The sequence below is a fragment of the Denticeps clupeoides genome, chromosome 13, assembly GCF_900700375.1.
Source record: "Denticeps clupeoides chromosome 13, fDenClu1.1, whole genome shotgun sequence".
In the NCBI taxonomy this organism is placed as follows: Eukaryota; Metazoa; Chordata; class Actinopteri; order Clupeiformes; family Denticipitidae; genus Denticeps; species Denticeps clupeoides.
In genome coordinates, this window is record NC_041719.1 from 8096226 (window position 1) to 8110522 (window position 14297).

Genomic DNA, 14297 nt, shown 5'->3' on the forward strand with positions numbered 1-14297 from the left:
TCACTTTTCATGCTAGAAACAATGCTGGGAAGGTCTGGACAAAAAAAAAAGTTACTAGAATAGCTGGAAAGGATGCAGCAAATCTATACTGCTGTGATACAGGCAAGAGGTAGTTATTTCAATTGATGTGACACGTTCACATACATTAAAACATTATATGGTGTTACACTACATAAAACCAGTCAGTTTCGTTTTAGTTTTTCAGTGTAGTATGTTTAGTATGTTTTCTTTTAACAAGATTTGGTATAATTTTTTGATCCAAGGGTGGGACCAGATTTCTGCTCTAGAGTATAACTGATAGCAAATATACCAAGAAAGCAAACAAAGACACAAATATGAACTGATTACACATCTGTTTCAAAGGTGTTAAACTTCAGAACACACGTTGGAAGAAGAACGAAGGTGGACGAGGCACATTACAGTTCCTTCTGCTGCAATCATCTTTAAATATGCAGACAAGAAGCTTAATTCCCTCAGCGCTCCTCTTATGTCAGCTACATGGTGAAAAACGATTCCAGGCATTGTCCTCTGAGAAAACTCAAAACACGCTTATTTGTTTAGGTGCTATGCACACAGTATAATTTAACACAGAAAAAAAGAGATCAGAAAAAGAAAGAAAGAGATATTATTTAAAAAAAAAAAAAAAAAGTGGGGTATTTTGATTTAAGATGGCTATCGTTTTACAAGTGCCATGGCTCCCCTACAGGGAAATAAGCCCTTGACAAGCAATCATTGTTATCCCAGGCTTGTACTGGCTCTGTGCAACAGAACACTTTATTTAGAAATCTGGCAGGTACAGGGTCTTGTCTGGATTAATTAGGACAGAGTGTAACCCGAGCCCCCAGCACTGAGCCCCGGCACCGAGCGGCTCTTCCGCTGCTGCCGGCTCACCTATCTCCATATTTATATCTGCACAGGGCCCCGTCTAGCATGACAGTAAGAACGTTGGGGCAGGGCAGGGTGGAGATGGGGTTGGGTGGGTTCGAGTGACTGCCTGGCCTGCCCATGACCCAGGCCCAGGGGTGCGGCTCGAGATCAGTTTCCTGCACCACAGAGCCGCTTCCAAGACCTGCAAAGGCCAGGCCAACAACCCCAGATGACCCATTGTCAAACAGAAATATATATATAGAGCAAAGGAGAGAGGGCATAGAGATGAAAAGACCCAAATTTACATGGAGATTTAGGCTGTCTGAAGAGTCATAAAATTCCTTAATAACGCACAGAGGTGGGGGGCGGGTGGAGAGGGAGTGGCTGTGCTTTTGTGGATGCGAGTTTCGAGGGTGCAGCCAAGCTGTGCCTCTGAGAGCATTCTCAACATTGCTTCCAAACTGGCGGCAGATCAAATGGGTAAGAGCAGCGCAGAGCTCGGGCTCCATCAGATTACGGAGTTACTCAAAGAGTATGTATTACTGCTGCCGCTGTGGAGCTCAGGCCCGCAGTGCTGCCCCCTCACGCCAGGCTACAGCTGCAGCCTTTTACCTGCCTGCCCTCAGCTCACCTCTGCCAGGTGCCTGCTGCTTAGGCCCACCGCCAGCGAACTCCACTGGCTCCAGCACTGGAGGCTTCTGCATGTCCGACCGGGCTTTGATCTCCACTGACCTCTTCAGAGACACACGTGAGGAATCTCTATGGACTAAAAAAAAAAAAAAAAAACACATTTGAACAACGAAAACTGAAATGACAATAAAATCACATTTTCACTTGAATCCAAATACCTGAGGGGGAGCTAAAGAACACAAACCATGCTCTACTGACGATGTCAAATTTAACTGATAAGTCACAAGAGTTTAAAAACTCTTTCGATTTCGCTTTTGTAATTATTTTGTCTTCAGTGTAGACAGTTAAGGGGCCAGTGAAGCATGTTTAATGAGCACAGTCCATCCTGCTCATGCCTCCCGGTGGACAACATTCATCCATCCATTATACCGAGCTTAACACAGGCAGAACACTCTATTAACACAGCTGTAACACATCCGCCCCTGCATCCATTCCAGACACACACAGGAAGCACATGCATATTTATACACCTCCCATGTGCAGGGAGGGGGCTTCGCAATGTTATACACAGTAGAAGGAGTAATTCATACATTATCGTATAATACAACTTCATAAAACGCTTTCATGCAGAACAAACTCACCCTTGTCCAGGGATCTCTCATTGTCCATGCGTTTTGATGAGGCTATCCTCCGAGCCAGTGTAAGGTTCACTGTCTGACCGGTCTGCTTCATAACCTCCAAAACCTCCTGGGTTGTGAATCCCTGGAGGTTGACACCGTCCAGCTGCCAAGGTGGTTAAAGAAAGACCCCATGGGGAAAAGTGGGGAACAGGGCATCAGATGGGCAGAACTAAACATGGCTGATTGGCCTAATGCTGTAAAACTGTCTGAAGATAAACATTTAACGGTGTGCTTTATCTGCAGTATCTTCAATATTTAAATTGAAATTCAACTTTTTTTAAATGTGACCTGAAAAATGAATTCACTTATGAACAACTGCATATACATGGTTAAGTCAAATAAACAGAGGTAATGAAAAAGTCGAATTACCGCAATAATCCTGTCATTGATCATGATGTTCTTACACTGGTCAGCAGCACTCCCAGGTATCACAGACTTGACAAATATCCCAAATGAATCTGAATTCACAAAGCAGTATTCCTGCAGTTTAGCCTTTTGTTTTGTAGTCAATGTTTTTGCAACTCTGTGGCGACACCTCCACCTCACCTTCACTGCTTGAAGATTTGCGGCCAACAATAGAGATTCCAAGACTCTGACCTTCCTTCTTCATTACTGGCACTTCATGGATCTCATATCCCTCCAGATTTAGCTGAATCATGAAAAAGTAATTAATACAACAATGGCAACATGGCTGAAATGATCTGAACATACACATCACCAAGTGGACAGCACTGTAAAAATTCAATAATTAAATTTAAAAATCTCATATAAGGCTACACAATGTTTTTGTTCCAAGTGCATTTTAAATGTTAAGATAATGATCTTAAACACACATTAACTAACAACATGATAAATGTCAATTATATCATTAAGACTTATAGACTAAGGTGAACCCAAAAGGATCTGACTTGACTAACTCCTTTCCTAACATCTCCATTTGTGTCCCACGTAATACCTCCTGGTATTAAAAGACATAGACTTACTAACATTAGCAAAGCATTGTTGACCTATTTATTACATAGTTAACTGGGAATTTGAAGCATTTTGTATCCATAACACTAAGCAAAAGCCTTGGGGAGCTGCTATGAAGTTATGACTCTTAGAGAAATATAACAAGCTATAAAACTAACAGTGAACATGGACTATAAAAAGTGAGGTGGCAAGCAGCAACTCTGAGTGGCAGACGGCAAAATAAAGGTGGCACTAAAAGCAGAACTGCTTATGTTTCTTATGTCCAAGTTTCATGACACCTTGTCGTGCAAGGATACTAGTTGTGCAGTTTCTTTTATCATTAAAAATTAAAAGATAAATATTCTTTAAATAATCTCCTTTAACAACTGTCAAACTAATCAGACAAATCCCAAGTACAGTACATTGTTCTACTGGGTTCTTAAACATTTCTACAAAAAGATTTTCAATGACTTTATATGATTTATATGTTTCGGATTCCAAAACCTTTCAAGGTCTGGAAAATTCTAGAATTCCATGAATGTCCAGGTTTTTCCAGGTGACCGTAGATGGCCCACTCACAGTCCGACTGGCCCGCCGGGGTGGTATGGGTGGAGCAGAAACAGGTGCTGCAGAGGGAGTAGGCGGTGGAGGCACGTTAGGGCGAGACTCCCCCATGGCATCTCGTGCTATCAGCATGCGCACACGGCTGCCGCAGGCCTGAAGCACATGGACCACCTGATCACTGGCCAGACCAAATGTGGGCGTGTCTCCAATCCTCAAGATGTGGTCGCCTGTCCGCAAACGGCCATCCTGCCAAATGAAAGAATACTGATCTATTTTAAATAGCCTGTTCAAATTTGTTAAGAAAACGCTGAAACTAGCCTCATCAAGACTTAAAAAAGCCATTTAGCATTAAAAACGTTTCATGTGTGCAACATGTACTCTGACAAATTCGTAAAAGAAATATATGTGGCACAGTCTGGTAAAGCAGACATGGAATATAAAAAAACAAAAAAAAAAAAACATCAGAAAGTTTCGATGAATCGCCTTTTACACAAAATATCCCAAATGTTGCCAGCATTTGTGGGGCAAGAGGGGTGGAACTGAAACCATTAATATTGAAATGGGAAACTCCAGGGACAACAAAGGGGCATTTTTGACAGCTTTTTTGGAGCATAAGATGCAGTGGTGTGTGAAATCCAGTGCTGCAAACAAGAAGGGTTTTGTGTGCATTGTGCGGATATTTGCAGGGCGAGAAAAGAGCGGCAAAAATAAAAGGAAAGAGGAGAGGGAGAGATGGAAAGACTCAGGGAAAGAAAAGAGAGAGAAAGAGGTTGGGAGAAGGGGTGTGAACCCTTTGAATGTGAAACAGGGTCCTGAATCCAGATCCCTGCTGTATAAACCATTTTAAGAAGTTCAAACTGACACAGATTGTTTCTGAACAATTCAAATGTTCCCATGTTAACGCAAACTGCCTTTCTGCAGCACACAAAAAGAGCAGAAGTTTAAAAAAGAGAAATTGCAATAGGATCATTCAGACTGAGCACAACAAAGTGTGTCAGGACTCATCATGTCTGTGTATGCATGCTGCTTTACACCGCCTCTCTATTATAATGTCTCAATTTCCTAAATAAAAATGCTTTTATCTCACTCACAATCCTCTATAATTCCCTTATTTTGTACTCCAGGGTTACCACACTTGTCATGATCCAGCAATTTCTTCATGTGAAAAACACACACTAGTGACAGATAATCTCATACATAATATAACTACATGATTTTTTTATGAAGCTCATACGAGTTAAATTTACATTTATCAGACGTTCTTATCCAGAGCAACTTACAATCAGCAGTTACAATGACAGTCCCCCTGGAGCAACTCAGGTTTAAGAGTCTTGCTCCGGGACACCAGACTACTCATGGAAGCTCATACGAGTTAAATTTACATTTATCAGACGTTCTTATCCAGAGCAACTTACAATCAGCAGTTACAATGACAGTCCCCCTGGAGCAACTCAGGTTTAAGAGTCTTGCTCCGGGACACCAGGCTACTACCACCAATGATAAATAGTCATTTTCTTGGTAAGGTCTGACTTGGGTCTGCACACTGAAAAGCTATGAACAAACTCAATCAGATAAGTTCAATCATGAACTTAACACATCTTAACATGTGTTTTTGGTCCTGTGAGTGTGAATGTGAATGTGGGGCTGGCTTAGAGATCTACAGTCTACTTACAATGATCCCAGAAAATAAACATGAAAAAACAACAACTGGGCTCATGCTGCCTACGGAAGCTCAAAATTACTCAGTTGGTCAAACGTAGTACAGGGAAATAGTCTGTCCAGCAGCATTAGTGTTTCAACTTTCTGTGTGATGCAGAAAAGCCTATCTGAAATGGAGACAATCAATACAGCTGAAATGTAATACTGATAGGGTATCATATTTTTGGAATCAATATCTGAAAATACAAAATGAGATCACATAAAGATGACTCCCATGTTCTAGAGAGGGTTGGGGGGGGGGGGGGGGGGGGGGGTAATTCACAAGAACAAACCTTATCAGCTACACTGTTTGGCACCAGGGTCCTCACAACTACGCCAGTAGCTTTGCCCCCAACGATGCCGAATCCCAGGCCAGAGCCGTCATTTACCAGCTCTATCTCTTCCATGTAACCCCATTGCTCCTGTAATTAATAAAGAGGGAAAAACACACACACACTTAAATAGTAAACTTGAATTTCACTTCAATGCATTTTCAAATCTCTGCAGGTTCTCTGCTTAAATAATGTCAAAATAATGAGCTATAGGTCCCAGTCTTTGCTTCTCTACTGGAGGGATGGCAGTTTGGCAGTTTTTAGAAAGTGAAGACATTGTGAAACACTGCAGCACAGCAAACACAAAAATATTACACCTCTGCTTTTAACCCATCACCTTAGTGAGCAGTAGGCCAGCATGAGCAGGGTGTGGGAACAGTAACTTGCTTAGTGGCACCTCGGTGGTTCAGGATTTGAACCAGCAACCTTCCAATTACGGATCTGCTTCCTTACCTGCTGGGCCACCACTGCCCCTGAACAGTTCCCGTTTGCGCGCTAAGCAAGGTTGGGCCATTGCAAATTATTTAAAGCATTTTAATACTCATCAATCATCCACTGTTGCTTATGATGGACAGGACATCGCTTGTGTTTTGGGGGTCAACAAATATATTGGTAAGGATTAGGATAGCCTAATCACTTATGAGGTGTTCATAAAGGTGTTAAGTTGACTAAAATAATCTCTTGCACGGGGCCTTTACAAGGACATGACATTAAATCCAACACCGACCATTTCAGGAAAGTGAGGTCAGAAGACCAAGTGCAGATTTAGACCTTAAATAAGTCCATTTAGGGAATACATTTTACCATTCATCACAGCAGAGCCATGAAAAAGTTCACCAGAAGAGCAATACCGCCCAGCTTTGCCTGATAAGTACGCATTACAGTGACTGCATAATAAGCCAGAAATTCAAATTGATGTGCTAAAATGTCAAAGTCAAATCCAGCTGATGGATAGGAGCCCCATGAGGGCCTCTCCTCAGCCTTTACTCCCCCATCGCACTGATCACACACAAGCCGCAGGGCTAATCGCCCAAGTCTCCTTGGGTTCTTATTAACGAGCCGCAATCAGAACATTTCTTTTCTCTTATTACCAAGCCTTATCTGATGGGTGACTTCCTCAGCAATTTTCTCCCCATCTAATGAAACCTCTAGTGAAGTTTGCCGCAACCCCGGGAGACAGAGATTTACCCGTGTGCTCATCCCGAAAAGAAAAGAACCATTTCAGAGATAAGCCTCTCCAGCTACAGTGCAGCAGACACCGAGAGCTCGAGACTTCCACCCTGAAAAAAAAAAAAATCTTGCAGGCTGATGAGCCTGATAGCTGGGGGGCTGCAACCTAGCAAAAGGCCAATAGATTCAGTGGGTGCAAGAACCCCAAATGCTAGATTAGCGGTTAGTGTTTGGAAGCATTTTGCTTGCAAGTTGAGATACGAGAGCAGGAGCCAAAAAGAAGTTGATTCACACTGGCAGCCAAACATCAGAGCTGAGTCCACCTGGTAGCAGGAACATAAATCCCAATCCTGTATCAACAAGCATGTAAGTGGAAGTGATTGGGCACATTGCGATGGCTTCCTCAAAGACAAGGCAAGCTCATAAATTCATGAAACAAGATAAATAAAAAGTCTAAATGATAGACTTGACATATAATTTTAGAAGTTGCCTGAATAAACATTGAAAGGCGCACAGCACCAGAGCTGTCTTTGTGAGAAAACATTTCTGCTGGGAGATGACCAGGGGGCATTTCTACCAGATAATTCCTTCTGGATTGCCAATCAGGGCAGCACGTCCCACTTCTACATGTTTTTCTATATTCATATGCACTATACTTGGGATTCAAGGCATAAAAAAGGACATTTGAGTGCATGTGGATAAATGCTTTGTAGATAAATATTTTCTCAGCTTTACACAATCACTGCTCGTTTTTGTACATGAGCTGAAACTAGGATGTAATTGTTTTGAGGGGTTTCGTAAGAAACCTTTTTACACAATATATTCCTCTGAACAAAAAGGTATACCAACATTTTGCTTTGCTACTATAATTAAACCATTATATATAATATAATTATAATTAAATCAAATTAAGTTTTAGCCAGGTCTTGAACAGGTTTGGGCAGGAGCAATAAAACACAAAGCCTATTTAAATGCTGCCCAAAGGAAACCTTTGCACAAACGGTCAATGCAGAGCTTTCATAAACAAGATATGGCACACAAGTTTACTAGCAAATAGAGGTACTGTGAAACCAGAGAGTTTAACTATTTAATTTAACTTCAATTTTTTGTTCATTTACAGTCTCTAATTAGAAAATGTGTTCCTTAATTCCACTTCTATTGGATCCTCAATTTAAGTTAAATATATTGTGCAATCAAATGAACACATAATGCAATTACTAAAATGTTTTACTGTACATTACATTAATGTAGAGATTACATTAATTCATATTTCAAAAAGTCATGCTATTATCTGTCAAAGTTAACATGTTATAAAAGTTTCCACCGAGGCCTGCTGTGGTCAGTTCAATGGTTTTCCAAAGTAGAGAGGTCAGAGCTCTGGGCATCTGGGCAATTCTGGACATTGATCTTCCTTTTCTCAAAAGCCATTTCTTGGTCGACTTGGCTGTGTACTTCAGATCAATGTTATTCTTGAACGCTGAAAGTCTTCTCTAAACTTCAGTTTTCCTTCAGAGGGCAGCAGGTTTTGCACTTTTCATTATCCCCTCAGCCTCAGTCCCAAAGGAATCCATAACATAATGCAGCCACCACACTGTTTTACAGTGGGAAAGGCGATTTTGGGTGATGAGATGTTGGCTTTCTACCAAACATGTCTTTCAGAATTCAGGTCAAAATCTCTGCCCTAAGACTCATCGAACCAGAACCATTTCTCATGTGGTTATGGGATATTGACTGTATCATGCTGCAAAAATTCAGCAGCCCCAGCTATCTTTTATTCAAAAAAGGGCTTTTGACTGCCCACACTTCTGGATATTTTTGAGACTGTGCAAGTTGCCACAAGTCTTCCTGACTGGATTTACTACAACCTATTAAATGGGGTGCATTATGGGGTTTATTCAATTTAATAAATGTATGCCCTCCTCTGATACGAAAAGTTCCTTTCAATAACAATATATGATTAGAAAAATACATATGCATTACAATCCAATATTTAAGTCTAACCTCTGCATTCCCCTGTATTTAGAATCTCTGACTACCAGATCAGCATCTTTTAATGTCACTTAGAGGCATTACCTAGTTTATAGCATAATTATTAAGTTGAAAGTGAAAAGTGAAAAAAGTGAAGTGTCATTGTGATAAACTGCAGCACAGCACACAATGGCACAACGAAATGTGTCAGTTGCTTTTAACCATCACCCTTGGTGAACAGTGGGCAGCCATGAAAGGCACACTGGGAGCTGTGTGTGAGCAACTGTCTAACACAAGTATGGGACAAAGAAGCATTTCCACTCTGCTGCTGTTAACCATAAAGCCCTGAAGTAAAGAACCATAATGAAACATGTGTTCTGTGTTTAAAATACAATGAATCAATTTTTAAGTCCACATTCAAAAGTAGTAATTGCCTGGGATGTGCACAATCAATTTATCAAACTTTGTACAAAATGCATTCATCTTGGGTCACACAATTACACAAATAGTCAACGTTCTGCAAGAGTTTAAAATTGTTCCCCCCACACTCACAACAAAAACCACACAAAATTTGCAAATCAAATTTACCAACCCATGGAGGTCTGGATCTGGAGTCACACTCAAAATAAAAGTGGAAAAACACAGTATAGGCTTATCCAACTTTGATGTAATGTCCTTAAAACAAATCATAACGATGCTCAGTATTGTGTGTGGCCTCCATGTGCCTGTATGACATCCCTAAAACGCCTCTGCATGTTCCTGCTCCGTGACAGTCTGAGGTGCAACATGCCGTTGCATCTCCCAGACATGCTCGATTGGACTCAGGTCTCGTGAACGGGCAAACCAGTCCATAGCATCAATGCCTTTGTCTCGCAGGAACTGCTGACACACTCCAGCCACATGAGGTCTAGCATTGTCTGCATTAGGAGGAACCCAGGGCCAACCGCACCAGCATATGGTCTCATAAGGGGTCTGAGGATCTCATCTCGATACCTAATGGCAGTCGGTTTGTGTGACCCCCCCCCCCAAAGAAATGCCACACCATTAATGACCCACTGCCAAACTGGTCATGCTGGAGGATGTTGCAGGCAGCAGAACGTTCTCCATGGCATCTCCAGACGTGCTCCACGGTGTTGGGCTGTAAGCACAACCCCCACCTGTGGACGTCGAGCCCTCATAGAGTCTGTTTCTGTCCGTTCTGACCGTTTGAACAGATGTGTGGCCTGCTGGAGGTTACTCTTCAGTGCTCCGGCAGGGCTCCTCCTGCACATGAGACTCTCAAACAAACACAGCTCACATTGACGTGCCATCCTGGATGAGCTGTACTACCTGAACCCCTTGTGTGGGTTGCAGACTCCTACTACTAGAGTGAAAGCACCGCCAGCATTCAAAAGTGACCAAAACATCAGCCAGAAAGCAGACCACTGAAAAGGGTTCTGACAGTTTGATTTCATAGAAGTGTGATTGACTTGGAGGTGCATTGTGTTGTTTAAGTGTTCCCTTTATTTATTTTGCGGTGTACTTAACAGTGTATTTACCGTTCAGAAATGTCTATTACGGTAAAAAATGCCTACAAGGTAAACAATTATTTCACATCTTACTGAAGAACAGCCCTAGCTAGTCCATCTACTAATGAAAAGTCTTCAAAGGACAAGCCACCCACTGCAGTTAAAAGATCCTTTTTTATAATGTGATAATGTACTCATGCGGTGTGATGGCCTTACCGTATCAATAGAGGCAGGATTATTGACTGTGTCGTGTGCCACCACTAACTCCACTCTGTCCTTTTGCTGCTGCAGCAGTGCAAGAGCCTGCTGCTGTGTGACACTTTGATCTAGAGGAATCCCATTGATCGCCAGAATCTGATCATTCTCCTGCAATCTGCCACTCCTGTAGGCAGATCAAACGTACAGTGGGTACTGTATGAATATTTTAAGTAACTGTGGGTGAAACATATGGAACAACAGATTTGCATAATATTTCCGTTGCGGGGGTAAAAAATCCCTTCTAACCCATGCAGTTCTGCTTCCCAAGTGAGTGATTGCTAATGCAAAAATTATAGCAAGACACATTAGCTGTCTAATCACTAAAGTTCTTCTGAATTTGAGATTGCATCACATGGGCCCACCTGTCTGCAACACTTCCTGGTTGCACCTGTCTGATGAAGACTCCATGGCTGCCAACACCCTCAGGCCTCAGACCGACCACGCTGAAGCCAAGGCCCCCAGACAGCGGCTTTGGCAGGCTGATGTGTTCAATCTTCCTTCCCTAAAGAGTACCGGTCAGACAATTTACACTCCAGCTCGCGTCACACCAACGCATATTCAAAATGAACATATGAAATTCAGGCCTCTAAGGCACACAATCAAAATAAACATTTACAAAATCACTCTGCCAAGAGGCATGCTGTTATGGTAAGCTCATTAAATGTATCTACTCTCAGTTGATTCCAGTGGGATCAAGTTTATGTTCTAATAAATATCTATTCAGCTATTCAGATGCAAGTGAGAGAAGCTCTTGTGTGCCAGCAATTCCACACAGAAAAACACCACCACCACACTAACATACCTTAGCAGCAGCATGAATCCACATCTGAAGATGCTCAGAAGATGGGATACTGGCAGAGGAGAAGCTTGTGCCATTGGACACTAAAGAGCCCTGGCTGCTTGGAGGTCTGTTGGCACTGAAGATCAGCTGACCTTTCTTGGAAAAGCTAAACTCACTATCGGGAGGCAGGCTGTTCAGCTGGAAAAAAAAAAAATTGTAAAAAATTTTGCAATGAGAACCCTGAAACATGAATGGGTAAATCTGAGGTAAATTCTGCACCCTTTATGAAATTTCAGGATTTGCTGAAAAAAACACACACAAATAAAATCAAGTAAGGGCACTCCAAACACTAACTTTACATAAGTATCTATGAACAACATTTAAAATGAGAGGAGCCCATGGAGTTGGTTGATTCTGTAAATATGCCACAATTTACACCATTGTGAACCCATCCTTCTCTGATAACCTCAGTTTTCTTTGCTTGTCATACCACTTGTTCACAGGCCATCAAAGGACATCTCACATGCAGTCTCTATTACAGTCATCTTGAGACTACTTCCAAACTGCTATCGAACCAAACCTGCGCTTTACTTCAAACTAGTGAACCTGGCATTTGTGGACACACCCAGCACCACAAATATTATATAGCACCACAAAAATAGCACCCAATGACTCATATGTTCCTGGCAAACAGAAGCATGTGGACGAGAAAGGGAGATGTGATGCTGCGTTTCATGTATTACTGATGCACTGATGGAAGAGGATTTAAATATTCCAAAAAGAGTAGGAGCTGAGAGCTGTCAATCTACTGGTTACCTTTAAAACACACACACATATATTTACATTCATACATAGACACACATACATAATACATATAAATATTCCTATAAGAGAAAATGATTTCTTGTTTTTGTGAAACCCAGCACAGCACACGGTGCCAGCAGTGGACAGCCATGACAGGCACCCAGGGAGCAGTGTGTGGGGATGGTGCTTTTCTGATTTCAGGTCCAGGTTCCAACCACTGCCCCATTTAGATCAGCATCTCTAAATGTTGTCTTGAAATATAGAAGACATAAGTTCTATACATACCAAATAAAATACAATACTTTAAACCTACCTGAGTAAAAACTCATCAATCTGAAACACCTGATAAATATTTCAAACACCACAGCAAAAAAATTCCATTACAGCAGGATCACACTGCAACTTGACCAGGCAAACATCTGACTACCTCAACACAGAGCTTTTCAATAATACAGTGTTGAGTCTGCAATATATTTTTAGCATGCTTACAATTCCAAGGATATACAGTGCATAATGTATTCAGGAAGATGGAGGCAGGTGTGATTATAATCAGAAGCAATCTTTACACACAAGAAAAGAAAAAAAAAAATCAATAAGTTTCTCTGCAGCTCCCATCGGTCCAAAACAGGTAATGTATTAATGACCTTTAGACTCACATTGTGGAAACTTATCAGTCTCCCGCTTATTTAGTCTGGGCTGACGGAGCAGGTTCCTGGCCATTTCATCATATAATCTCAGACAGGCCAGTTAGTCGAACCAACATTAGATATTACGGCTTGATAGAGCCACAAAAAACAACAACAACAACCCCAACACGCTTTATTATACACAATTGGTTTTCACCTGACGTGTTCATAGGAGCTCGTCTGACCTTCGCAGCACTTAGAATATGAAGGTATGCTTCCGCTAGTACCATTATCTTAATTTGGCATCTGGATTGTGTATTGTTAAGAGCCACCCCCCCCCCCCCCCCCCCCCCCCCCCCCCCCCACACACACACACACACACACACACACACACACACATACACACACACACACACTGCCTGCATCAATAAGGATTTGTGCTGAATACAAATATCCATCAGGGGTGTATCAATGTCCCTGCTCACTACACCAGTCCCCTTTGGTGCACATTTCAAGCCTAATGGTTTATGTGAAAACATTAACCTCCGAAATGGTTAATTTTCACCCAGAAGTGTGGGAAGGCCACGGCACGATACTTCCTCACATTCCAGAGACTCATTCCATTCCTTCTCTCAAGCGTGCAAATACTGGTTTTTAAAATGTGCGGCATGCGCCATGTTTCACCTGTTCTTTCAGCTGTTTGATCGAGTGCTGTAGAGTCAGGATGTGGCTGAGCAGCGGACTCTGCAGAGCATCCTTCAGGGCACCCAGTCTCTCGATGTGAGTCCACTCCTCACGCTGGGAAAGCTTTGCCTGCAGACGGTCCAAGGCCTGCAGCACCTTCTGCCGCTCAAGTGTGGACACTAGGCATCCGAAATGCATTGGGACAAACGTTTAAAAATATTAGCAAAAGACTAGTGAAAAGTGCTAGTGTACCTTGCACTATACTGAAATAATAACTATACCTGTTGCAACATTTTCATACATCGTCCTCCAAGATGTCCCGATGTCAGGCTACTTTTCCTGTACAGAGTTGCTAATGTTTACTATAACACCGACTTAAGAAAATGAAGGTTAACTTAAATTTGAATAGTTGAATGGCATCATAAATTAACAACATCCTGATGTATTTAGATATTTATAAAGCATTTTATAAATCTCTCTCCCTCTCTCTCTCTCTCTATATATATATATATATTTAGCTTTGTGATGTTGTCCACCTGTCGGCTCCCCTCGCTACGGCCATATGGTAACGCCCTTGTTTTATTGTATGTCAAAATACCATTAATCTCCGTTTCTTATCAAAGAGTAGGCACAAAGTATTCCGACATTGTCATGTAGGATATTAAAATATTAATTTGTTTAGACACGATCCTTACCTGTACCACGGAAGTTGGCAAACCAGACACACCTTAAAAGGGAAGAAAGAAATCAGGAGTTTAAAATTAAATAAAAAAAAA

General features: G+C 41.8%; 1 protein-coding gene across 5 annotated transcripts in view; it reads right to left on the reverse strand.

The window, feature by feature from the left end:
* The window catches only part of patj (PATJ crumbs cell polarity complex component), a 78406-nt gene that overhangs the window by 63568 nt on the left and 541 nt on the right, over nucleotides 1-14297 (reverse strand). For all 5 annotated transcript variants that reach the window (XM_028999844.1, XM_028999846.1, XM_028999842.1 and 2 more), the window contains exons 2-13: nucleotides 14217-14248; nucleotides 13803-13860; nucleotides 13522-13700; nucleotides 11429-11605; nucleotides 10989-11128; nucleotides 10585-10750; nucleotides 5684-5812; nucleotides 3708-3938; nucleotides 2724-2826; nucleotides 2547-2635; nucleotides 2139-2280; nucleotides 1499-1633 (exon numbers count right to left, since the gene is read on the reverse strand). In XM_028999844.1, coding sequence (XP_028855677.1) covers nucleotides 1499-1633; nucleotides 2139-2280; nucleotides 2547-2635; nucleotides 2724-2826; nucleotides 3708-3938; nucleotides 5684-5812; nucleotides 10585-10750; nucleotides 10989-11128; nucleotides 11429-11605; nucleotides 13522-13700; nucleotides 13803-13824 — 1513 coding nt within the window. In that variant the 5' untranslated portion in view covers nucleotides 13825-13860; nucleotides 14217-14248. The remainder of the gene's footprint in view (nucleotides 1-1498; nucleotides 1634-2138; nucleotides 2281-2546; nucleotides 2636-2723; nucleotides 2827-3707; nucleotides 3939-5683; nucleotides 5813-10584; nucleotides 10751-10988; nucleotides 11129-11428; nucleotides 11606-13521; nucleotides 13701-13802; nucleotides 13861-14216; nucleotides 14249-14297) is intronic.